This window comes from Oncorhynchus mykiss, chromosome 6 (assembly GCF_057628025.1).
Source record: "Oncorhynchus mykiss isolate SJ-2025 chromosome 6, ASM5762802v1, whole genome shotgun sequence".
Classification (NCBI taxonomy): Eukaryota; Metazoa; Chordata; class Actinopteri; order Salmoniformes; family Salmonidae; genus Oncorhynchus; species Oncorhynchus mykiss.
In genome coordinates, this window is record NC_143027.1 from 18,925,348 (window position 1) to 18,950,696 (window position 25,349).

The window sequence follows — 25,349 nt, forward strand, 5'->3', positions numbered from 1 at the left end:
GTGCTGAGCTCTCTTTGATTACATATTAAACAGGGCTTTGTGCTGTGGAGAAATTAGCTTTGATTAGATATTAATTGCAATCGCTGAGTAGACACGAGACGCATGATACCATCATCTAGAGGGAGCATCGCCTCGGAAATTCACTCAAAAACAAACAAGCAAGCAAACAAACATGCAAACATTCAGCCATTCTTGTTTTGATCTTTTCAAAGGTGGTTTGTTTTTTTCTTCTTGTTTTTTCTTCTTCTTGTGTCCTCTCCAAGATTCCCATCAAATCAAAACAAATTATTCATGAAAAATCCATGGACTTCCTCTCTGGTCTGATCAAATCCTCTTTTTAGTGGTAATGACTGTATAAAGTGCCATGTAGCTGATTGATGTTTGTGTTGTCAGATTTGAGGAGGAGCACAGACATCCACGGGAAAACAGAACACAGGCCTTTTGAAAAGGAGAGTGGATTGATCATGACTAGGATGTAACCTCTGATCCGGAAGCAGAAGTACGCCATCCTAACCTCTGATCCCAAAGCAGAAGTACGCCATCCTAACCTCTGATCCGGAAGCAGAAGTACGCCATCCTAACCTCTGATCCCGAAGCAGAAGTACGCCATCCTAACCTCTGATCCCGAAGCAGAAGTACGCCATCCTAACCTCTGATCCCGAAGCAGAAGTACGCCATCCTAACCTCTGATCCCGAAGCAGAAGTACGCCATCCTAACCTCTGATCCGGAAGCAGAAGTACGCCATCCTAACCTCTGATCCGGAAGCAGAAGTACGCCATCCTAACCTCTGATCCGGAAGCAGAAGTACGCCATCCTAACCTCTGATCCGGAAGCAGAAGTACGCCATCCTAACCTCTGATCCGGAAGCAGAAGTACGCCATCCTAACCTCTGGTTCAGGTGGGATGAAGTTGCCCTTAAAGCATAGACACTGATTTAATGTCACTTTTGTGTTTTCCTCCCCAAATGGTTATGGTTAGGATCTGGAGAAGCTAAGCGGATCCAGAGGTGTACAAGGGTAACTTCTACCAGGAAGGAAAGCACTCACTTGGTTGGTTTGAATGGATAGTGTACATTGTGTAGCTTTATGTGGACTAAATCTTGTGTTGGATGTCTGGTAGGGCTTTTGTTGTAACAGCAGTTTACATTGCAGAAGTCTCAGCAGCAAGCCAGATGCTGTAGTCTTGCATTCATTCCGCCTATGGAGTGCATAGTGGAGGGAGGCCGCAGTGTCTGTTGTGCCACAGGTAACCTATTAATCAATCAAACACTTTGCCTTATTGTAATGTTATGTATCATTAGACATGATGCAGAGGGCATCCTAGGAAGGTGTTTCCATACACCAAGATATTTTGTTTGTTCTCTGTTCTGTTTAAATGAACTCCTGGTTAATTTTGAAATGAGCACCACTTTTATGATCTTTTCAGCTATTATGGCAGCCATTTTGAATGTTCACAATAACTCACCTTCCTTGTTAAGTTTCAAACGGGCAGACCTTCTGGGATGTTTTCAGATCCCCTGAGGAATTGTTGTACCAAATGTCATGCTTATATCTGCTTCAAAATGTTTCGTTTTTAAAAAATAAAATTTTAAGGTCCCAGACCTTAGGGTATTTCAAGTGTTATAAAAGCTGAACGACAAGCGTAGCAAGGAAAAGCTGTATTTAAGTGACATGTTGAAACCCTTGAAAGGAAACCTTTCACATGGACCATGTTCTTCAGGCTGGGCTCAACTGAATGTTAAACAAAACAAATTATTAATCAGAGTCAAAACTACAATCTGGGATTTGTTTTTCAGCAAAACATCCCCTCTCAATTTCATCAAATATATATTTTCCTGTTTTCAAACACTGTTGTACATGTGTGAAATCATATTTTTGTATTTAGCAATACTGAAATATATTGTTATGCTGATTATGTTACAAGTGATTACAAAACTAGAATTAAGCATCGACACAGCTGGACTGAAGCATGGCTTATGTTATGGCTTAAATTCAGAATGAGAACGCTAATACAAGATGGTTGGAATTCATACTGCTCAGACTCAGATTATTAAAAACTCTACATAAATGCGCGTGTGTGTGTGTGTGTGTGTGCGTGCGTGCGCAGTACGATGGAAAAAGAACGAGCCAGAAATACATCCATAAAATGTCCTTTATTTTTGTTCCCACAAAGAAATGTCTACAAAAGCGATAAAATATAGAATTTAACAAAACTCACTTCAGACCTTGACTTGTTTATTTACATCTCGAAGGAGGAGACACTGAGATACCTCAGGACAACTCAGAACTTTGACACAACTGGATCATCAAAGCTCTTAATTTATGACACGCACACGCACACACACACAGGTCTACATGTGAGCTTCGGGGACATAAAGCTGTGTCAAAGTTCCGATGTTCGATCCGACTCACGAAGTGAAAAATGCAAACATACAAACAAACAATTCAATGTAATCAAATACACACTTGCCTCAAAATTCCCCTTTTTGATTGGTTCTCAAGTAAACTCACACAGTAAAGAAACTATTTCCCATTTCACTAATCCAGCAACCTCCTCTCTAACTATGGCACTTGAAAAAACTTTAATGTTTTAGTTAGTTTAAAAAAGTGTTTGTACCCCAAGTACCTTTTTTAAAGGTTTTGGTCACAGTTGCTGCACTTACTGTACTTGACTTTCTCATCATGGGACGCAAGGACATTCTAATGAATAAATGAAACATGTTTAACACTACTCCAGTTGCACGCATGTATAATGCTTTAAGAAAGTTTATAAAGCGCAATAGAGTAAAGAACCTACTCTTTGTTCATTCACTCTCTTTCAGCCTCCATCTCCACACACACACACAGGTTCTCTAAGAAGGTGTTTTTGACTAAGTATATGAAATGTTTTTGACCAAGTCTATAAAATGTCAGTGCACTTTGTGGTCTCGTTAGGGTAAGGACCACCTTTTGCCTTTGCTCTGTGGTGTCTCTGTTGATGGAGTAAAAGGTGCATGATGCGTTCAGTCCCTCACGCTGAACACAATACTCCATAACATTCAGAATAAAAAATATCCCCGACCCCTGACCCACAGCATCGCATGAGAAAACCTAAAAGCCCCAATGTTTCATTGCCATGAAACAGCATGCAAAGATAACAGAACAACAATAGACTAATAGTATTATAGTAGTAATAATAGCAATAACAACAATAATAATAATAGTAATAAAATTAAAATAATTGTACAATGCAAACATGACAGTAGTAAATGCTTTCCAGTTATTATTGCTACAGTACCTTACAGTGTTTATTTGTCACTCAGATTACCAACCCCACCCTAAACCCTTGATTCACAGTCTTGCAGGGGAAAATAAAAACAAAGTTGGGTTGAATTCACTGTCCTAAAGGCATGGAATGGGTGGACGCCAGCTTAGTTATGATCTTCCTTCATTGTAAAACAACCAGTACGTCTTGAACCGGGGTGGGTTTATGATTGCAGGAACATGATTTTCTGGGACTTTTGTAGAATAGGCTCTCCCCATTATATGGACTCAAAATGCATCCGGACAGTGAATTTATCCCCACACACAGATCCTATCACACGCAGACACACACACACATCCCCCCAAAGCCTTGTCTGGGTAGCTTCCTTCGCTGGGAGCCACCAGCGTATTTATATATCCAAAAAACGCTTACATTTTCAAAAATATTCAAACTCTTTTTATTCAAAGATAGAAAAAGAGTTGCTCCCTGAGAGAGATGCTGTGTAGTGCATCGAGACACGAGTGATTGTCTTTAACAAGCCACTGACCTCTAACTTCACACTCCTTTTTTGGCGGGGGGGGGGCACTATGACTAGGAGAAGCTCATCCTCTCTGTATATGGAGGATGATAGTGTTCACAGCATATGGGAAGGGTTTGGGAAAGTGTAAGGGAATCCTTGAAGATCTTCAACATTAACATTTAAATGGAAGTGATTGTCTATCATAGTTTAGTGTTAAGATTGTTCAATGTATTGCAACTTTAAGTTGCAAATGTTTCAGTGAAAAATATATATTACCCTGTTTTTTTAGGATCTGGAAAAGTGTTCTATAATAAGCAATGCAAGAACTACAGTCCCAGAGAGAACTCTGTAGTGTGGAATAGGTTTCAAGTGTCAATTTGAATCTGAAAGATGAAACGTCTGAATAATGTCAGTAGAGTGGCGCAGCGGTCTAAGGCACTGTATCTCAGTGCCTTACAGACCCTACAATCCTCAAAAGATTTTACAGCTGCACCATCGAGAGCATCCTGACGGGTTGCGTCACTGCCTGGTATGGCAACTGCTCGGCCTCCGTCCGCAAGGCACTACAGAGGGTAGTGCTTACGGCCCAGTACATCACCGGGGCCAAGCTTCCTGCCATCCAGGACCTCTATACCAGGCGGTGTCAGAGGAAGGCCCTAAAAATGGTCAAAGACTCCAGCCACCCTAGTCATAGATTGTTCTCTTTGCTACCGCACGGCAAGTGGTATCAGAGCGCCAAGTCTAGGGCCAAGCGGCTTCTAAACAGCTTCTACCCCCAAGCCATAACACTCATGAACAGCTAATCATATGGCTACCCAGACTATTTATTACCTATGCATAGCCACTTTAACAACCCTACCTGCATGTACATAATTATCTCAATTACCTCGACACCGGTGCCCCCACACATTGACTCTGTACCGGTACCCCCTGTATATAGCCTCCACATTGACTCTGTACTGATACCCCCTGTATATAGCCTCCACATTGACTCTGTACCGGTACCCCCTGTATATAGCCTCCACATTGACTCTGTACCGGTACCCCCTGTATATAGCCTCCACATTGACTCTGTACCGGTACCCACTGTATATAGCCGACACATTGACTCTGTACCGGTACCCCCTGTATATAGCCTCCACATTGACTCTGTACCGGTACCCCCTGTATATAGCCCCGCTATTGTTATTCTCTGCTGGTCTTTAATTATTCGTTTTTCTTATCTCTTACTTTTTTCTTAATTACATTTTTTGGGTATTTTCTTAAAACTGCATTGTTGGTTAAGGGCTTGTAAGTAAGCATTTCACTGTAAGGTTGGGGGTACCTGTTGTATTCGGCGCATGTGACAAATACAATTTGATTTGATTTGGTTCGATTCCAGGCTGTATCACAACCGGCCGTGATTGGGAGTCCCATAGGGCGGCGCACAATTGGCCCAGCATCGTCCGGGTTAGGGTTTGGCCGGGGTAGGCCGTCATTGTAAATACGAATTTGTTCTTAACTGACTTGCCGAGTTAAACAAAAAAATTGACATATTGGCATATCCACTTTAGCTAATCATGACTACCTCTGTGCTTAACCATTCTAGAATGATGAGGCTGAGGAGAAAAATAAAAGAATAAGGGTAAAGCAGTGTGAAACTTAATTTATATCGAGAGAGCGAGAGAGAGTTCTTTATTTAAGCAGCCCAGTGATTAGCATGGGTGTAGATTGTGCAAAATGTGACTGGGGGGGGGGGGGGGGTGTGGTGTGGTAAGAGGTGGGGCTGGGTGGTGTGGTAAGAGGTGGGGCTGGGTGGTGTGGTAAGAGGTGGGGCTGGGTGGTGTGGTAAGAGGTGGGGCTGGGTGGTGTGGTAAGAGGTGGGGGTGTGTGGTGTGGTAAGAGGTGGGGCTGGGTGGTGTGGTAAGAGGTGGGGCTGGGTGGTGTGGTAAGAGGTGGGGCTGGGTGGTGTGGTAAGAGGTGGGGGTGTGTGGTGGGGGTGGGTGGTGTGGTAAGAGGTGGGGCTGGGTGGTGTGGTAAGAGGTGGGGCTGGGTGGTGTGGTAAGAGGTGGGTGGTGTGGTAAGAGGTGGGGCTGGGTGGTGTGGTAAGAGGTGGGGCTGGGTGGTGTGGTAAGAGGTGGGGCTGGGTTTAGGGGGGCTGGGGGGGAGAGGTACTCCTAATAATCTGTCATTTGATCTGATTGTTCAATAGCAGTCCAACTTCGATGGACAGAGTTATTGCAGCGACAAAAAATAATTGACAGGATGGCAGTCTGACAAAATCTTTTTTTTCACGCAAAATATAATATTTATATACATATCTTCACCTTGAAAAGTAGCCATAATTGTTTAAATCCTTCTTTTACAGTTTGATAGTTCCGAACTGAAAGATGCAATACCCTCTTCACGTATCAACAGAGCCCAGACAAGGCTTTCTCGACATACCAAAATTACCTCCCAGGTTTACCCCAATATTCTTTAACAGGTCTCTTTTTAACTTTACAAATTCTGTACACATGAAAATATTAAATAACAAAACAGACAAGATATCAGCCACATAGGGCTGCTACAGTTTTAAATGAAGACTAAAATATTAACAGAAGATGTAATACTGGAATTCGTTCTTCACTACATAATATCTACAATACCTTTTCTGAATCACACGAATCCCTCCCCCATCTTCAATATCACAATTTCATGTAAAAAAAAAACTAAAATAAACAAATGAACTTACCCAGTTAAAAGACAGCTTAAATTAGCTAGTTAAAGTCTGTACATTTCGGGTCAGTTCTGAAGAGCCCCGTGGTCATGGGTGCGTTATATACATTCTTTAGACTGTATCGGTGAATAGGGTTGGATAAGTGCTGGACATTCCTAGTGTTTGCGGCTGTAAGTGTCTGGATGGTTCGGGCCTGGGGTCCGGGCTGCTTTGCCGTTGCGTTAATGATGCGTCCGCGGTCACGTTGTGGTCCACTCTCTGGGGTTGGACCATAGGAAGTCACTTGGGCATGGTGATCGCTGCATTGGGGTCGGGATTGAACAGCTCCTTGTAGAGCGGGGGGAAGAGCACGTTCACCGTCTCAGGGTGAAGCTGCTGGAAGGCCTGCAGCTCCTCGGTGTGGAGAGTACACACGGCCGACAGCATGGGTATCCGACCAATCAGCTACAGAGGACACAGAGGGGTCAGAGGTCAAGGGTGATGGGTCAAGAAATCCAGATCATAACCTAACTAAAGTCTCAGTCTGTACATGAAAACTGCAGCTAAAGTGAAAAGGGTTGTTTGAAACACACTGCCATCGAACAGTGCCTAGGTGTGAACCCCTTTGATGCCAATGTGAAGCCCCACAACTGCTGTACTGTATGAGGCGCTGTGATGCGCCGCGGTGATGCGCCCTACCTTAGCCAGCGCGTCCTCGTCCATGTGGTTCTTCTGCATGATGTGCTGCAGCGCAAAGTAGATCTTCTCCTGGAGCTTTTGCACCTTCCTGGGTTCCATCAGCCATGGACGGTCTGACAGAGGAACACACACCAACATCACGTCAGTCACTGTGTCTGTCTTACTTATAATAAAGACAGCTTCACGAATGCAGCACATGTCAATCACTGTGTTGACAGCAGCATTCTCCATCCAGGCAGTGCCTCAGTAAGGTCTGCCTGTAGGTGGCAGCAGAAGGTAACTGTGGCCATGAGTAGTCTGTACTAACCTGTGGAGATGAGCACTGCTGCAGAGAACAGAGCGATCTCCTCCTCAGTGAGCTGCAGAGAGCACAGACTCTTGGCAAAGTCAAACACAGCGCTGACCAGGTCGTCACAGCCTGTGAGAGTTAATAACGAGGCGGTCAATATAGAATAACATGCTGTAGTCTCATAGTTATGCTGTAGTCTCATAGTTATGCTGTAGTCTCATAGTTATGCTATAGTCTCATAGTTCTACTGTAGTCTCATAGTTATACTGTAGTCTCATAGCTATACTGTAGTCTCATAGTTACGCTGTAGTCTCATAGTTACAGTGGGGCAAAAAAGTATTTAGTCAGCCACCAATTGTGGAAGTTCTCCAACTTAAAAAGATGAGAGAGGCCTGTAATTTTCATCATAGGTACACTTCAACTATGACAGACAAAATGAGAATAAAAAAATCCAGAAAATCACATTGTAGGATTTTTAATGAATTTATTTGCAAATTATGGTGGAAAATAAGTATTTGGTCACCTACAAACAAGCAAGATTTCTGGCTCTCACAGACCTGTAACTTCTTCTTTAAGAGGCTCCTCTGTCCTCCACTCGTTACCTGTATACTTGCCGTATACTGTAGTCTCATAGTTATGTTGCAGTCTCATATTTATACTGTAGTCTCATAGTTTACTGTAGTCTCATAGCTATGTTGTAGTCTCATAGTTATACTGTAGTCTCATAGTTATACTGTAGTCTCATAGTTATACTGTAGTCTCATAGTTATGTTGTAGTCTCATAGTTATACTGTAGTCTCATAGTTATGTTGTAGTCTCATAGTTATGCTGTAGTCTCATAGTTATGCTGTAGTCTCATAGTTATGCTGTAGTCTCATAGTTATGCTGTAGTCTCATAGTTATGCTGTAGTCTCATAGTTATGTTGTAGTCTCATAGTTATGCTGTAGTCTCATAGTTATGCTGTAGTCTCATAGTTATGCTGTAGTCTCATAGTTATGCTGTAGTCTCATAGTTATACTGTAGTCTCAGTTATACTGTAGTCTCATAGTTAAACTGTAGTCTCAGTTATAAAGTAGTCTCATAGTTATACTGTAGTCTCATAGTTATACTGTAGTCTCATAGTTATGTTGTAGTCTCATAGTTATGCTGTAGTCTCATAGTTATACTGTAGTCTCAGTTATACTGTAGTCTCATAGTTATACTGTAGTCTCATAGTTATACTGTAGTCTCAGTTATACTGTAGTCTCATAGTTATACTGTAGTCTCATAGTTATGCTGTAGTCTCATAGTTATACTGTAGTCTCAGTTATGCTGTAGTCTCAGTTATACTGTAGTCTCATAGTTATACTGTAGTCTCATAGTTATGTTGTAGTCTCATAGTTATGTTGTAGTCTCATAGTTATGTTGTAGTCTCATAGTTATACTGTAGTCTCATGAAAAAAAAGAATACAGTGAACAGAGAAACACTCATACAAACTATTCACTGAAGTGTTTTCCCATCCTACTACAGTTATGTGTGCAATTCTGTTACTTCTATGAATGTAATATGTAACAAATCAGAGTTCAGGGTCAGGTCAGAAACTACCCAATATCTTGTCCAGAGCATTATGAGTACTGTAGTACATCATGCTACTTAGATGGCCGTAGATGGAGGTGGTACAGTATCACTAGCAGCAGTGCCTTACCTAGTGCTTTGAACATCTGCATGCCCCCGTACTTCCCCTCAAACAGCACTGTGTTGTTGAGAGGGTTAAACGCCCGACACATTCTAACCAGGACCACCTCCAGACAACCTAGAGAGAGACAAAGAAAGATGTTAGTCTTTTTGCAAATCTAATACCTTTTCCCACATTGATACAATATTGTCTTGTCACCATTTGTTGTATGTTTTTGTTGAAAGGAGGTGGAAACAACGCTGTTTCAACCAGGAGACTTGTTTCCAATGGGCAAGCAGGGTGAGGTCACCTGACTTGAGCAGGAGGATCTGGTCGTTCTGGCAAAGCTCCATGAAGCCTGAGATGCGCTTGGCAAACTCCACCACATACTGGATGGAATGGGTGATCTGGATGGCACACTGCTGCCACAGCACGTCTCGCGTCTGCAAAGAAACACACACTTTGCTATGTTTTTATTTTTATTTCCCCTTTATTTAACCAGGTAGGCTCGTTGAGAACAAGTTCTCATTTACAACTGCGACGTGGCCAAGACAAAGCAAAGCAGTGTGACAAAAACAACAACACAGAGTTACACATGGGATAAACAAACGTACAGTCAATAACACAATAGAAAAATATGTATACAGTGTGTGCAAATGAAGTAAGGAGGTAGGGACATCTCCACAGACAAATCAACACTGTTATGACAGCTGTGTACATATCATAAACACAACTTTGAAACACTACTATAGCACTTGTGCAAATACAAACAGTATTTCACCCACATGTTTATGCCACAGGACTGTGCACACAACAAGACATGCAGAAGAGTTGTATTTGGGTCACCCCTTTGTGCTGTTCAATGAAGTACACTACAAAGACAGGAATTTTTATCAAATTAATACTTGTAAAATAGTCAGCTCCATCGCTACTCGGAATATCCAAAGTACAATATCAGCAAGTTGTCTTTGTGTTCTATAGTTTCTAGCTGTAGGATGAATCTCCATGGAGAGTATTTCAAAGGGTTCTTCTGTAATGACCCATAATCCATTAGACACAGAGGAATGAGAGAGGTCACAGTGGTAAAGGAACTACTGCTCTGTTACATAGACACACACACACAGGCAGAGAGGAGGAGCGAGAGAGAGAAACAGAAGAAGGAGAAACGAGCAGAGAAAGAACTTGAGAAAGAAAAGAGAAAAAGTGGGAGGTGAGATACTAAAAAAAAGAGATTTAAATAGTGATAATAGGGGAGGAAAAATACATTTAAATAGTGAATAAAGGAGAGGAAAGAGACATTTAAATAGTGAATATAGGGGAGGAAAGAGACATTTAAATAGTGAATATAGAGGAGGAAAGAGACATTTAAATAGTGAATAAAGGAGAGGAAAGAGACATTTAAATAGTGAATAAAGGAGAGGAAAGAGACATTTAAATAGTGAATAAAGGAGAGGAAAGAGACATTTAAATAGTGAATATATGGGAGGAAAGAGACATTTAAATAGTGAATAAAGGAGAGGAAAGAGACATTTAAATAGTGAATATAGAGGAGGAAGGAGACATTTAAATAGTGAATAAAGGAGAGGAAAGAGACATTTAAATAGTGAATATAGAGGAGGAAAGAGACATTTAAATATTGAATAAAGGAGAGGAAAGAGACATTTAAATAGTGAATAAAGAAGAGGAAAGAGACATTTATAGTGAATATAGAGGAGGAAAGAGACATGTAAATAGTGAATATAGAGGAGGAAAGAGACATGTAAATAGTGAATATAGAGGAGGAAAGAGACATTTAAATAGTGAATATAGAGGAGGAAAGAGACATTTAAATAGTGAATAAAGGAGAGGAAAGAGACATGTAAATAGTGAATGTAGGGGAGGAAAGAGACATTTAAATAGTGAATATAGAGGAGGAAAGAGACATTTAAATAGTGAATAAAGGAGAGGAAAGATACATTTAAATAGTGAATAAAGGAGAGGAAAGAGACATGTAAATAGTGAATAAAGGAGAGGAAAGAGACATTTAAATAGTGAATAAAGGAGAGGAAAGAGACATGTAAATAGTGAATATAGAGGAGGAAAGAGACATTTAAATAGTGAATAAAGGAGAGGAAAGAGACATGTAAATAGTGAATATATGGGAGGAAAGAGACATTTAAATAGTGAATATAGAGGAGGAAAGAGATATTTAAATAGTGAATATAGAGGAGGAAAGAGACATTTAAATAGTGAATATAGAGGAGGAAAGAGATATTTAAATAGTGAATATAGAGGAGGAAAGAGACATTTAAATCGTGAATATAGAGGAGGAAAGAGCCATTTAAATAGTGAATATAGAGGAGGAAAGAGACATTTAAATAGTGAATATAGAGGAGGAAAGAGACATTTAAATAGTGAATAAAGGAGAGGAAAGAGACATTTAAATAGTGAATATAGAGGAGGAAAGAGATATTTAAATAGTGAATATAGAGGAGGAAAGAGACATTTAAATCGTGAATATAGAGGAGGAAAGAGACATTTAAATAGTGAATATAGAGGAGGAAAGAGACATTTAAATTGTGAATATAGAGGAGGAAAGAGACATTTAAATAGTGAATAAAGGAGAGGAAAGAGACATGTAAATAGTGAATAAAGAAGAGGAAAGAGACATGTAAATAGTGAATATAGGGGAGGAAAGAGACATGTAAATAGTGAATATAGAGGAGGAAAGAGACATTTAAATAGTGAATATAGAGGAGGAAAGAGACATTTAAATAGTGAATAAAGGAGAGGAAAGAGACATGTAAATAGTGAATGTAGGGGAGGAAAGAGACATTTAAATAGTGAATATAGAGGAGGAAAGAGACATTTAAATAGTGAATAAAGGAGAGGAAAGATACATTTAAATAGTGAATAAAGGAGAGGAAAGAGACATTTAAATTGTGAATATAGAGGAGGAAAGAGACATTTAAATAGTGAATAAAGGAGAGGAAAGAGACATGTAAATAGTGAATAAAGAAGAGGAAAGAGACATGTAAATAGTGAATATAGGGGAGGAAAGAGACATTTAAATAGTGAATAGAGGAAAGAGACATGTAATAGTGAATATAGAGGAGGAAAGAGACATTTAAATAGTGAATAAAGGAGAGGAAAGAGACATTTAAATAGTGAATATAGAGGAGGAAAGAGATATTTAAATAGTGAATATAGAGGAGGAAAGAGACATTTAAATAGTGAATATAGAGGAGGAAAGAGATATTTAAATAGTGAATATAGAGGAGGAAAGAGACATTTAAATCGTGAATATAGAGGAGGAAAGAGCCATTTAAATAGTGAATATAGAGGAGGAAAGAGACATTTAAATAGTGAATATAGAGGAGGAAAGAGACATTTAAATAGTGAATAAAGGAGAGGAAAGAGACATTTAAATAGTGAATATAGAGGAGGAAAGAGATATTTAAATAGTGAATATAGAGGAGGAAAGAGACATTTAAATCGTGAATATAGAGGAAAGAGCCATTTGAATAGTGAATAAAGAGGAGGAAAGAGATTTGAATAGTGAATAAAGAGGAGGAAAGAGATTTGAATAGTGAATAAAGAAGAGGAAAGAGATTTGAAAAGTGAATAAAGAGGATGAAAGAGATTTGAATAGTGAATAAAGGGGAGGAAAGAGATTTGAATAGTGAATAAAGAGGAGGAAAGAGATTTGAATAGTGAATAAAGAAGAGGAAAGAGATTTGAATAGTGAATAAAGGAGAGGAAAGACACATTTAAATAGTGAATAAAGAAGAGGAAAGAGATTTGAATAGTGAATAAAGAAGAGGAAAGAGATTTGAATAGTGAATAAAGAAGAGGAAAGAGATTTGAATAGTGAATAAAGAAGAGGAAAGAGATTTGAATAGTGAATAAAGAAGTGGAAAGATATTTGAATAGTGAATAAAGAAGAGGAAAGAGATTTGAATAGTGAATAAAGAGGAAAGAGATTTGAATAGTGAATAAAGAAGAGGAAAGAGATTTGAATAGTGAATAAAGAGGAGGAAAGAGATTTGAATAGTGAATAAAGAGGAGGAAAGAGATTTGAATAGTGAATAAAGGGGAGGAAAGAGATTTGAATAGTGAATAAAGAGGAGGAAAGAGATTTGAATAGTGAATAAAGGGGAGGAAAGAGATTTGAATAGTGAATAAAGGGGAGGAAAGAGATTTGAATAGTGAATAAAGGAGAGGAAAGAGATTTGAATAGTGAATAAAGGGGAGGAAAGAGATTTGAATAGTGAATAAAGGGGAGGAAAGAGATTTGAATAGTGAATAAAGAAGAGGAAAGAGATTTGAATAGTGAATAAAGAGGAGGAAAGAGATTTGAATAGTGAATAAAGGGGAGGAAAGAGATTTGAATAGTGAATAAAGGAGAGGAAAGAGACATTTAAATAGTGAATAAAGAAGAGGAAAGAGACATTTAAATAGTGAATAAAGAGGAGGAAAGAGATTTGAATAGTGAATAAAGGAGAGGAAAGAGACATTTAAATAGTGAATAAAGAAGACGAAAGAAACATTTAAATAGTGAATAAAGAGGAGGAAAGAGATTTGAATAGTGAATAAAGGGGAGGAAAGAGATTTGAATAGTGAATAAAGGAGAGGAAAGAGACATTTAAATAGTGAATAAAGAAGAGGAAAGAGACATTTAAATAGTGAATAAAGAGGAGGAAAGAGATTTGAATAGTGAATAAAGGGGAGGAAAGAGACATTGGATTAAATGTTTTTTTGTTTTTTTGTAGACTTATCCAAATGACTTACAGTAAAAAGTAAAATCATATATATTTATACTAGAGTTGGAGGGTGTATAGGGGAGGAAAGAGACATTGGATGACAATGGAGTTGGAGGGTGTATAGCGGAGAAAAGAGGCATTGGATGACAATGGAGTTGGGGGGGGGGGGGGTGCTCAGAGGTTGTAGGTAAGTGAGCAGTGCAAAGTCAGCTGGTCACAAGGAACACACAGACACACACGAAAACACACACTGGTCACAAGGAACACACAGACATACACTGGTCACACACTCACTTTGCTCTGGTACATCTTGATGTCATCGTAGGAGTGTGTTTGCCAGGCCAGCTGCTGCAGCTCATCTGCTGTGTATTGACAGGTCTCCAGGTGAGACTTTATAATGTTCTGGGCGATACGATCTATGGAGGGAGAGGACAGAGAAGAGACAGTCACACACAAATTTGAGCAAAATGGTAGCTTATCATTCATTGTCTATGGGAGCGTGAAACTGATGAACCGATCATAAGTTTAGTGAAAATTATTGCACCTTTATTTAGCTGTGTTCAACCTCCCAAAGTTTCAGTCTTCACACAACTTTGTATGTGGTCTCGTCTACCAGGCTTTGAGACCAGGTTACTTTTTATGTAGCATCATTTTAATCTGTATTGTAGAAATGTAATTTTTTTTTGTTTGAATGTTGGCGCTAATTGAAACGGGGTATAGAAAACAGCAGAACCGATGTTTACAAGAATCAGGGAATGTATTGTATACCTCCATCCGAGTAGATGTGTGACAACTCAAATATGGAATGCACTAGTAAAACTGTGTTCCACTAAATTGACATTACAGCCTTAGTAAGGCAGGCCACACTCTCAATGGGGGTTTCTTGCATTGATGGGCTAAGCTTAAATATGACGCATGGACAGCTTTTTCTCTCTCTCTCTCTCTCTCTCTCTCTCTCTCTCTCTCTCTCTCTCTCTCTCTCTCTCTCTCTCTCTCTCTCTCTCTCTCTCTCTCTCTCTCTCTCTCTCTCTCTCTCTCTCTCTCTCTCTCTCTCTCTCTCTCTCTCTCTCTCTCTCTCTCTCTCTCTCTCTCTCTCTCTCTCTCTCTCTCTCTCTCTCTCTCTCTCTCTCTCTCTCTCTCTCTCTCTCTCTCTCTCTCTCTCTCTCTCTCTCTCTCTCTCTCTCTCTCTCTCTCTCTCTCTCTCTCTCTCTCTCTCTCTCTCTCTCTCTCTCTCTCTCTCTCTCTCTCTCTCTCTCTCTCTCTCTCTCTCTCTCTCTCCCCCACACACAGCTTATCACACTGACTCACACTCCTTTAGCCTCACCATGACACCCTCCTATTCAAATCATCAATTAAGGCCTGGTATCTTCCTGCACTATGCAACACTCACTCAGAGACGGCATCATGCATGTTTTCGAGGGGGCACTGACGGCCAAATTTGATATCTTTGAATGAACTTAACAGTAACCCTTAGTTACCTAGCTCTCCCATGCTGACATTGCTGTGCGCCAGCTGACTGTCCTGGTAGGTGCTATAGTTGAACAGGTTAGCCACAGGGGTCAGGTCGTACACCGGCTCCTGCTTGATGTGCTTAATGCCCGCCAAGTCCAGGCCTGACTGGTCCGGGGAGGGCTGGGTGGAGTCCATACCATGGTAGTAGCCACCCGTGGCACCACCGTTCACCTGGCCCTTGGGGAGCTCGATGACGTGGCCGTTGGCGTAGGTGCCTCCGATCTCGTGGTTGAGGGTGCTGAGGCCGTTGGTCAGGCTGGAGGAGTAGACACGCGCCAGGGCCTCTGCCTCACACGTCTGCTGCTGCCGCTCATTCAGGATCCGCTGCTGGTGCTTCTGTACCTCGGCGTACAGGCTGTCACGCTGCTTCTTGGACATGCGGCCAAACTTCACCGCTACGCACAGAGAGGGAGGGAGAGAGAGAGAGGTTGTTTATTAGACACATTGTGTTTATTTTCTCTCAGCTTCACCTGGGCTTTAGACATTGTGTTGGTGACAAACTTTATTTAAAAAAACATTTATTTTTTTTTACCCCTTTTTCGCCCTAATTTGGTATCCATTTGGTAGTTACAGTCTTGTCTCATCGCTGCAACTCCCATACGGACTCAGGAAGGTCGAGAGCCGTGTGTCCTCCGAAACACACCCCAACCAAGCTGCACTGCTTCTTGACACAATGCCCACTTAACCCGGAAGCCAGCCGCACCAATGTGTCAGATGAAACACCCTACACCTGGCGACGGTGTCAGTGTGCACTGCGCCCGGCCTGCAACAGGAGTCGCTAGAGTGCGATGGGACAAGGACATCCCTGCCGGCCAGACCCTCCCCTAACCCGGATTACGCTGGGCCAATAGTGCACCGCCCCATGGGTCTCCCAGTCGTGGCCGGCTGCGACAGAGCCTGGACTCGAACCCAGAATCTCTAGTGGCACAGCTAGCACTGCCTTAGACCACTGCACTGTGTGTGTGTGTGTGTGTGTGTCTGTGTGTGTGTGTGTGTGTAAGCAGTCTCACCATCTCTGGACATTCCGAGTGCAAGACACTTCTGTAAACGGCAGTGCTGGCAGCGGTTTCGGTTGGTCCTGTCGATCAGACAGTTCCTCTGGCGAGGGCATGAGTATGCAGCGTTGTTCTGCTGACTTCGTCTGAAGAACCCCTACAGGACAACCACAACAGTCAGTTAACGGTCAGTCTATGATTTGGAAAATAATAGAATAGAAAAGAGTTGACAGAGAGTAGAACGCAGATGCTGGAATAGAAATTAACATATGAAACAGGAATGACAGGAGAATGATGGGGATAGAGTCAGACAGAGGGAACAACAGAGCTGTGTGGAGAACTCACTTTGCAGCCCTCACACGTGATGACTCCATAGTGGATTCCTGATGATTTGTCTCCACAGATTTTGCACGGTATAACTTCGATTTGGGCTGTGGACAAAGAGATGGGAGGGGGAAAACACACACACACCTGGATTACATAACTGTTTCATTGTGTCACACACACCTGGATTACATAACTGTTTCATTGTGTCACACACACCTGGGTTACATAACCGTTTCATTGTGTCACACACACCTGGGTTACATAACTGTTTCATTGTGTCACACACACCTGGGTTACATAACTGTTTCATTGTGTCACACACACCTGGATTACATAACCGTTTCATTGTGTCACACACACTTGCCTGTACTGTACCAGTATTAATGGCCACTCAACGTTCCCCCGACTGTCAGGGGGCTCATTAGGGTGTGTGCGTGGTTGTGTGTGTTTCTATCACATGACCCAGTGAGAGGGAACAGTGCTCCCAATCAGAAGGAACCTCTCCAGTTAACAGGACTCTGTCACATCCTGTTCATTTTAGCAGTGTTTTATGATGTGGTAATGACAGGTGACAGACATTTTGTCATGAGGATGAGCAGGGGTCCTTAGATCTGGTCCCTGGATTGTAGTGGGGTTACATCACCAAAGTATCTTCATTTACTCACTCACTCACTCACTCACTCACTCACTCACTCACTCACTCACTCACTCACTCGTAGTATACATGTAGTGTACTATAGGACTGAACTGTGTACTGTAGGTCTGAAATCGGCACACACAGAAACCTTTAGGAGCATCCTGTGCCCACAGTAACCAGTGTGGCCACGTAGTTTGAGACGGAGAAGGATAGTGACAGATAGAGAGATAGCTAGAGAGAAATGATAGATACATATATATATATATATATATATACATAGAGAGAGAGAGAGATAGATGGCACATATCTGCTGAGAATGCACACTCACTATAAGGAGATTAGACACGCAATCTAATCCTATATTATTTCCTTCCTCACACGCTGTTTCCCTGCTCTGCACACTGGCTGGCTAATCCAAAGCAGTAGGACCCTAATAACCTCTCTGCACCTGCAACTGCACTATTCTCCCAGAAATCAGGTAAAATGGCTACAAACAGACTAGACAAAATAATCATCCTATTTTCGGTTTGTGAAATAGTAATATTCCACAAATCTACAATAAGCAATTCTTCTGATTTTGCCAGAAACATAGAAAACAGAAATGACACATAACTTTGGTGACCCTGAGTATAGTCCCCCCAACAACAAAAAAAGGGACCGAAAACTGAGTTATGTTCATAAGGAACCAAACAGACTGAAAAGGGGAGGGACTACCTGGATTTGTCCAATAAGGAACATACGTTTTTGTTTTACATGTGTCCTATGAACACGACCAAGGATCCATTCCCGAGCTGTAGAGCAATAACAGAAAAGCTGCAAAGTACACGATAAATGACTGTAAGGGTTAATCTTCTAACGTTCTAACCTAAGCTTCTGATATTAATGTAGTAATTTAGGGTAAAAGGCAATGTCCAAAAGTATGTCTTACCTACGACATCCGTTTTCATTTTCGGTGGAGACAAGCACGCATTAACAGATGTACACACACCGTTCTGTGTGGCAGCTGCAATAGGATGACAGGTGTTTCAATGTGTGTGCTAATGAATGTGTCCATAGGTATGTCTTATGTGTCTGATTGGTTTACGGCTAGGACTTAATTGGTCTGATCAGCAGTGTTTATGAAGTGTGTGTGTATGTGGTTTGTATGTGATCTGTGTGTGCAGTGTCATAATGGGATTAGCGCAGAAAGATGATGACTACTCGGGAGTTGCGTCTGCTGTCTAAGCTGTATGGGGCTGTCTTGTACCTCTTTACCCAGGAAGGTACGTCCCACTCCCCCCTCAAAGCCTGAGTCAGAGAGGGTCTAACTGGGGGTCTTAATGACCATGACCTCTGTGACCCCTGAGCCCCAGACCATGTGCCATGTCACCCGACCCAGGACACTATACTAGACAGACGGACGGACGTACTGGCTGACTCCCAATCAGCCAGACAGACAGAAATGTAAAGAATGTAAGAATGTCCTAGTTCAAATAAAATGTTATTTGTCACATGCGCCAAATACAACAGTGAAATGCTTACTTACAAGCCCTTAACCAACAATGCAGTTATAAGAAAATCCCTAAAAAGTAAGAGATAAGAATAACAAATCATTAAAGAGCAGCAGTGAATAACAATAGCGGGGCTATATACAGGGGGTACCGGATACAGAGTCAACGTGTCAATGTGCGGGGGGCACCGGTGTCGAGGTAATTGAGGTAATTATGTACATGCAGGTAGAGTTATTAAAGTGGCTAAGCATAGATAATAACAGAGAGTAGCAGCAGCGTGGGGGGGGTCAATGGAAATAGTCTGGGTAGCCGTTTGATTAGCTGTTCAGGAGTCTTATGGCTTGGGGGTAGAAGCTGTTTAGAAGCCTCTTGGACCTAGACTTGACGCTCCAGGAACACTTGCCGTGCGGGAGCAGAGAGAACAGTCTATGACTAGGGTGGCTGGAGTCTTTGACCATTTTTAGGGCTTTCCTCTGGCACCACCTGGTATAGAGGTCCTGGGTGGCAGGAAGCATGGCCCGGGTGATGTACTGGGCCATTTGCACTACCCTCTGTAGTGCCTTGCGGTCAGAGGCGGAGCAGTTGCCATACCAGGTGGTGATGCAACCCGTCAGGATGCTCTCGATGGTGCAGCTGTAGAACCTTTTGAGGATCTGAGGACCCATGCCAAATCTTTTCAGTCTCCTGAGGGGGAATAGGTTTTGTCGTGCCCTCTTCACAACTGTCTTGGTGTGCTTGGACCATGTTAGTTTGAGGGTGATGTGGACACCAAGGAACTTGAAGCTCTAAACCTGCTCCACTACAGCCCTGTCAATGAGAATGGGGGCGTGCTCGGCCCTCCTTTTCCTATAGTCCACAATCATCTCCTTTGTCTTGATCACGTTGAGGGAGAGGTTGTTGTCCTTGCACCACACTGTCAGGTCTCTGACCTCCTCCCTATAGGCTGTCTCATCGTTGTCGGTGATCAGGCCTACCATTGTTGCGTCATCAGCAAACTTAATGATGGTGTTGGAGTTGTGCCTGGCAGTGCAGTTATGAGTGAACAGGGAGTTCAGGAGGGGACTGAGCACGCACCCCTGAGGGGACCCCTTTTTGAGGATCAGCGTAGCGGATGTGTTGTTACCTACCCTTAACACCTGGGGGTGGCACGCCAGGAAGTCCAGGATTCAGTTGCAGATGGATGTGCCCCAGGGTCCTTAGCTTAGTGATGAGCTTTGAAGGCACTATGGTGTTGAACGCTGAGCTGTAGTCAATGAATTGCATTCTCACATAGGTGTTCCTTTTGTCCAGATATGAAAGGGCAGTGTGGAGTGCAATATAGATTGCATCATCTGTGGATCTCTTGGTGCGGTATTCAAATTGGAGTGGGTCTAGGGTTTTTGGGATAATGGAGTTGATGTGAGCCATGACCAGCCTTTCAAAGCATTTCATTAATAAAGACATGAGTGCTATGGGTCGGTAGTCATTTAGGCAGGTTACCTTAGTGTTCTTGGGCTCAGGGACTATGGTGGTCTGCTTGAAACATGTTGGTATTACAGACTCAGACAGGGAGAGGTTGAAAATGTCAGTAAAACACTTACCAGTTGGTCAGTGCATATTTGCAGTACACGTCCTGGTAATCTGTCTGGCCCAGCGGCCTTGTGAATATTGACCTGTTTAAACGTCTTACTCACATCGGTTGCGGAGAGCTTGATCACACAGTCGTCCGGAACAGCTGATGCTCTCATGCATGTTTCAGTGTTACTTGCCTCAATGCTAGAATAGAAGCTATTTAGTTCGTCTGGTAGGCTCATGTCACTGAGCAGCTCTCGGCTGTGCTTCCCTTTGTAGTCTGTAATAGTTTGCAAGCCCTGCCACATCCGACGAGCATCGTAGCCGGTGTAGTATGATTCAATCTTAGTCCTGTATTGACGCTTTGCCTGTTTCACAGTTCGTCAGAGGGCATAGCGGAATTTCTTATAAGCTTCCGGGTTAGAGCCCCGTTCCTTGAAAGCGGCAGCTCTACCCTTTAGCTCAGAGCAAATTTAGCCTGTAATCCATGACTTCTGGTTGTGCTATGGACGTACAGTCACTGCTGGGACGACGTCCTCAATGCACTTATTGATAAAGCCAGTGACTGATGTGGTGTACTCCTCAATGCCATCGGAAGAATCCCGGAACATTTTCCAGTCTGTGATAGCAAAACAGTCCTGTAGTTTAGCATCTGCTTTATCTGACCACTTTTTTTATAGACTGAGTCACTGGTGCTTAATTTGCGCTTGTAAGCAGGAATCAGAAGGATATAGTTATGGTCAGATTTGCCAAATGGAGAGCTTTGTACGCGTCTTTGTGTGTGGAGTAAAGATGGTCTAGAATTTTTTTCCCTCTGGTTGCACATTTAACATGCTGATAGAAATGAGGTAAAACTGATTTAAGTTTCCTTTTATTAAAGTCCCCGGCCACTAGGAGTGCCACCTCTGGATGAACGTTTTCCTGTTTGCTTATGGTGGAATACAGCTAATTGAGTGCGGTTTTAGTGCCAGCCACGGTCTGTGGTGGTATGTAAACAGCTATGAAAAATACAGATGAAAACTCTAGGTAGATAGTGTGGTCTACAGCTTATCATGAGATACTCTACCTCAGGTGAGCAAAACCCTGAGACTTCCTTAGATATCGTGCACCAGCTATTGTGTACAAATATGCATAGGCCCCCGACCCGTGTCTTACCAGAGGCTGCTGTTCTGTCCTGCTGATAGAGTGTATATCCCGCCAGCTGTATGTTCTTAATGTCGTTGTTCAGCCATGACTCGGTGAAACATAAGATATTACAGTTTTTAATGTCCCGTTGGTAGGATATACGTGCTTTCAGTTCGTCCCATTTGTTTTCCAGCGATTGAACGTTAGCTATAAGAACGGAAGGGGTTAATACTAAAAAATAAATACAAATAAAGACTGATGAGGGGTACGAGAAGGTCGTCTCCGAGAACTGAAAACCCTTAGCAGTCAGAACAGACAGGACAGATTGTACTTACTGACCCTCTTCAAACCCCCATTCATATCCTCTTCTACCTATTATTTTCTCTAATGGATCTACAAGCTCTACATACCCATGGTGAATGAGAATTATCAATTTAGAGCACTAGTTGACAAAGTTAGCTGCTAAATTGCCCATACCCCACCCCATAGAAAACCACCACAAGCATCTCTTTCAGGCTCAACATTAATGAACAGATAGCACATTAATGAACGAAAGCACAACCAACAATTATTGAGCATGATCTCTCTGTGTGTGTGCGTGCGTGTGTTAAGTTCCAATGTATATGTTTGATAGCTGCTGTGTGTGGACTGGGCCTGTGAGTGTAATGAAGTTAGTACTCTCTGGATTGGTTCTAGAGGTGACCCAGTTCCTGGCCAGCGCCAAACTGGGTCAGAGCAGCACAGTGCACTGGGATGGACTGGGCCGGACTGGGGAGGAAAACAGACACATACACACACTGAGTGCTACAGTGGAGATGTCAATGGAAGCGGTGTCTAACGGTATATTTATAGTGAAAACAGGTCAGTTGTGCTGCAGGACATAAAGGTAATAAACAGAGACCGAATATAACCAGTAAACAAACACAGAACAAAACTGTGTGTGTGTGTGTGTGTGTGTGTGTGTGTGTGTGTGTGTGTGTGTGTGTGTTTATATGTGTGTGTATCCCACCACTCTCATTTAGTGCCATGTACAACCTTGTTCTGCTATACATCCCGGAATGTCTCTTTGTAGATCCTTTAAGAACAACTTCTACTTGGACTTCAAGGATGAACATGTTCAAAAGGGATTTATCAACTGACCAGTCTAAAGTTTATAAAAACGGCTTGAGGGGTGTGTGGACCGACAAAGATTATAATCTGACTGTTTTGTTTGTGTTTCTGTGTTCGTCTGTATGTATGTGTGTGTGTAGACGTGTGTGTGTTTGAGAGTGTCTGTGTGTGTTTCAGAATGTGTGTGCATGTGTTAGAGAGAGTGTGTTTCAGATTGTGTGTGTGTGATTCAGTGGGTGTGATAGTGTGTTTCAGAATGTGTTTGTGTGGGTGTGTTTCAAAGTGTGTGTGCATAGCCACCGGGCCTGTCAGGTGAAATAAGGAGCGAGTCATGACAGTTTGGCTGTTGCTAAGGCGACCACTCACTCGTTCCTGTCGTCTGGCTGTCAGAGCAATGATTCGCTGAGCAGTCACACACATGCCTACAGGAAGTGATATCACCAAACTCTGGAGATTGTCTTGCTTACTATCACATTCTAAGTAGGTTCCTTCTTACTGCCTCCTCTCACTTGGTGTTGGTGCCAACACTGGTCATACTTTACACCAAGTGGCTCTAGAACTGTCTATTTACATAGTAGTCACACAGACAGGTACATTGTGAATACAGTTCAGTTACGACTGTATATGGAACACCTGTGCTTCAGGAGATTATTCATGATTCTGCAAAGTTTAGAACAGATAGATAGCAGATAGAGAGCTGCAGATAGAAGTGTGGTGTATAGAACTACATTAATGATTCCTAGGCCCTCTAACTGGCTGGCTGTGTGGGTATGGCTGCCCTCTAACTGGCTGGCTGTGTGGGTGTGGCTGCCCTCTGACTTGCTGGCTGTGTGGGTGAGAGGTAGGCCCTGACTGGCAGTCCTGATTTATCCTGAAGTTATGTAAGAGCCGTAGTGCAGCGCTGGCGATTCCATGGCCAAGATGAGCTCAGCCCCACAATCTCCTCAGAGAGAGAGAGAGATACAGAGAGAGACAGATACACATCCAGACAGACAGACGTGTTACAGTCATCTAACGGAAAGAGTTTTGTGAGGTGGACTGTGGGTGTCTGGTTGGTACAGTGAGTGATGTGTGGTGAGCTGGCACGTGGAGTGTGTTAATTGATTTTTAATGAAGTGAGGAACTCCACTCAGTCTCATGGGCTCCCCACTCTCTAAATAGAGCCTTAATTAGCTTCATTTGAGGAGATGGGAGCATCCGCACATGAGCACTGGCTTACCATAACTCAATTTGTAGTGAACAAACACACGCACACACATACAAAGGGATATGGGCACAAAGCAGCAAGACAACATCAATACTAAGCACAATGTTCAACCAGCAGTCGTCCTTACCTCGGGCATCTGGTGATGCTTGTTACCACTAGGTGTTGCTGTATTTCAACAGCCGTAAGGGCTATTTGTTATGTAAGTGTGAACAGAAGGGGCAGACTGGACATGCATGTTTCATCCATTAGCTAAAGGGGGCTAGTTACAAAAACACACCCAGGGCTATAATGTGTTCAGCATGCTGTTGCCATGGAATAGCAGCAATAAGAGTTATGTTGTTACTTTTGTTGCTCCTCACACACACATCCACACACACACAGCCTGACCCTCACACCTGTGTTTTCACTAGGGTCACCAATGCCTACATTGACTCACTTGGATGGCTCTGGCATCGTGGCAGCAGCCGGGTATTATGGGTAATTGCTCAGACCTGATTGTATGATTGGCACAGTCTCCACGGGGTCCATCCAGACTCTGGGTAATAACGCAGGGCAGGCAGGGGCCCATCCCCCCTCCCTTCTCCCCTCCCCTCCCGCCTGCCTGTGTGTTGTGGGGAAAACATGTCTTTGTCCAGTAGCCATGTTGAACAGTAGCCATGATGAACAGTAGCCATGTTGAACAGTAGCCATGTTGAACAGTAGCCATGATGCATCATGGATGTTAATTATTGCTCCCCGTCCCCCTCCCCTCCCTCATATGTCAGAGGGAACAGGCTCATCCAGTTTTCCACGAGGTGCAGTGCACTCTGGGTAATTGCTCATGGGGCAGCAGGTCTGGGATCAGCTGCATTGGGCTCATGGAATCCAGCTCTGTGTTCTGATTGGACACGTCAGAGAGGGTACAGAAGGGGGACACTGCCTGACGTCCAACGCATCGATACACACTCACATGCGCACGCAGACACATACAGAAAAGTGGACATATGTATGCACACGTACAAATCACATCACCCCCCCAAAAAATTTACAAAAATGTACAAAAAATGTACAAATTATAATACAATATATATACAGTACCAGTCAAAAGTTTGGACACACCTACTCATTCCAGGGTTTTTCTTTATTTTGACTATTTTCTAATAGTGAAGACTTAAAAACCATCAAGCGCTATGATGAAACTGGCTCTCATGAGGACCGCCACAGGAATGGAAGACCCAGAGTTACCTCTGCTGCAGAGGGTAAGTTCATTAGAGTTATCAGCCTCAGAAATTGCAGCTGAAATAAATGCTTCACAGAGCTCAAGTAACAGACACATTTCAACATCAACTATTCAGAGGAGACTGCGTGAAACAGCCTTCATGGTCGAATTGCTGCAAAGAAACCACTACTAAAGGACACCAATGCTTGGGACAAGAAACACGAGCAATGGACATTAGACCGGTGGAAATCTGTCCATTGGTCTGATGTGTCCAAATTGGAGATTTTTGGTTCCAACTGCCATGTCTTTGAGAGACGCAGAGTAGGTGAACGGATGATCACCGCATGTGTGTTCCCACCGTGAAGCATGG

General features: G+C 42.6%; 2 protein-coding genes across 5 annotated transcripts in view; one reads left to right on the top strand and one right to left on the bottom strand.

Moving 5' to 3' along the window:
- The window catches only part of LOC110525400 (transient receptor potential cation channel subfamily M member 6), a 46,276-nt gene extending 43,545 nt beyond the window's left edge, over window positions 1–2,731 (top strand). For all 4 annotated transcript variants that reach the window (XM_036979539.2, XM_090237156.1, XM_090237157.1 and 1 more), the window contains exon 39: window positions 394–2,731. In XM_036979539.2, coding sequence (XP_036835434.2) covers window positions 394–479 — 86 coding nt within the window. In that variant the 3' untranslated portion in view covers window positions 480–2,731. The remainder of the gene's footprint in view (window positions 1–393) is intronic.
- The window catches only part of LOC110525110 (nuclear receptor ROR-beta), a 36,419-nt gene continuing 13,204 nt past the window's right edge, over window positions 2,135–25,349 (bottom strand). Inside the window, exons 2-10 of the mRNA XM_036979542.2 lie at window positions 16,680–16,765; window positions 16,350–16,491; window positions 15,306–15,734; window positions 14,122–14,243; window positions 9,396–9,528; window positions 9,116–9,223; window positions 7,448–7,558; window positions 7,141–7,253; window positions 2,135–6,906 (exon numbers count right to left, since the gene is read on the bottom strand). Coding sequence (XP_036835437.1) covers window positions 6,742–6,906; window positions 7,141–7,253; window positions 7,448–7,558; window positions 9,116–9,223; window positions 9,396–9,528; window positions 14,122–14,243; window positions 15,306–15,734; window positions 16,350–16,491; window positions 16,680–16,765 — 1,409 coding nt within the window. The 3' untranslated portion in view covers window positions 2,135–6,741. The remainder of the gene's footprint in view (window positions 6,907–7,140; window positions 7,254–7,447; window positions 7,559–9,115; window positions 9,224–9,395; window positions 9,529–14,121; window positions 14,244–15,305; window positions 15,735–16,349; window positions 16,492–16,679; window positions 16,766–25,349) is intronic.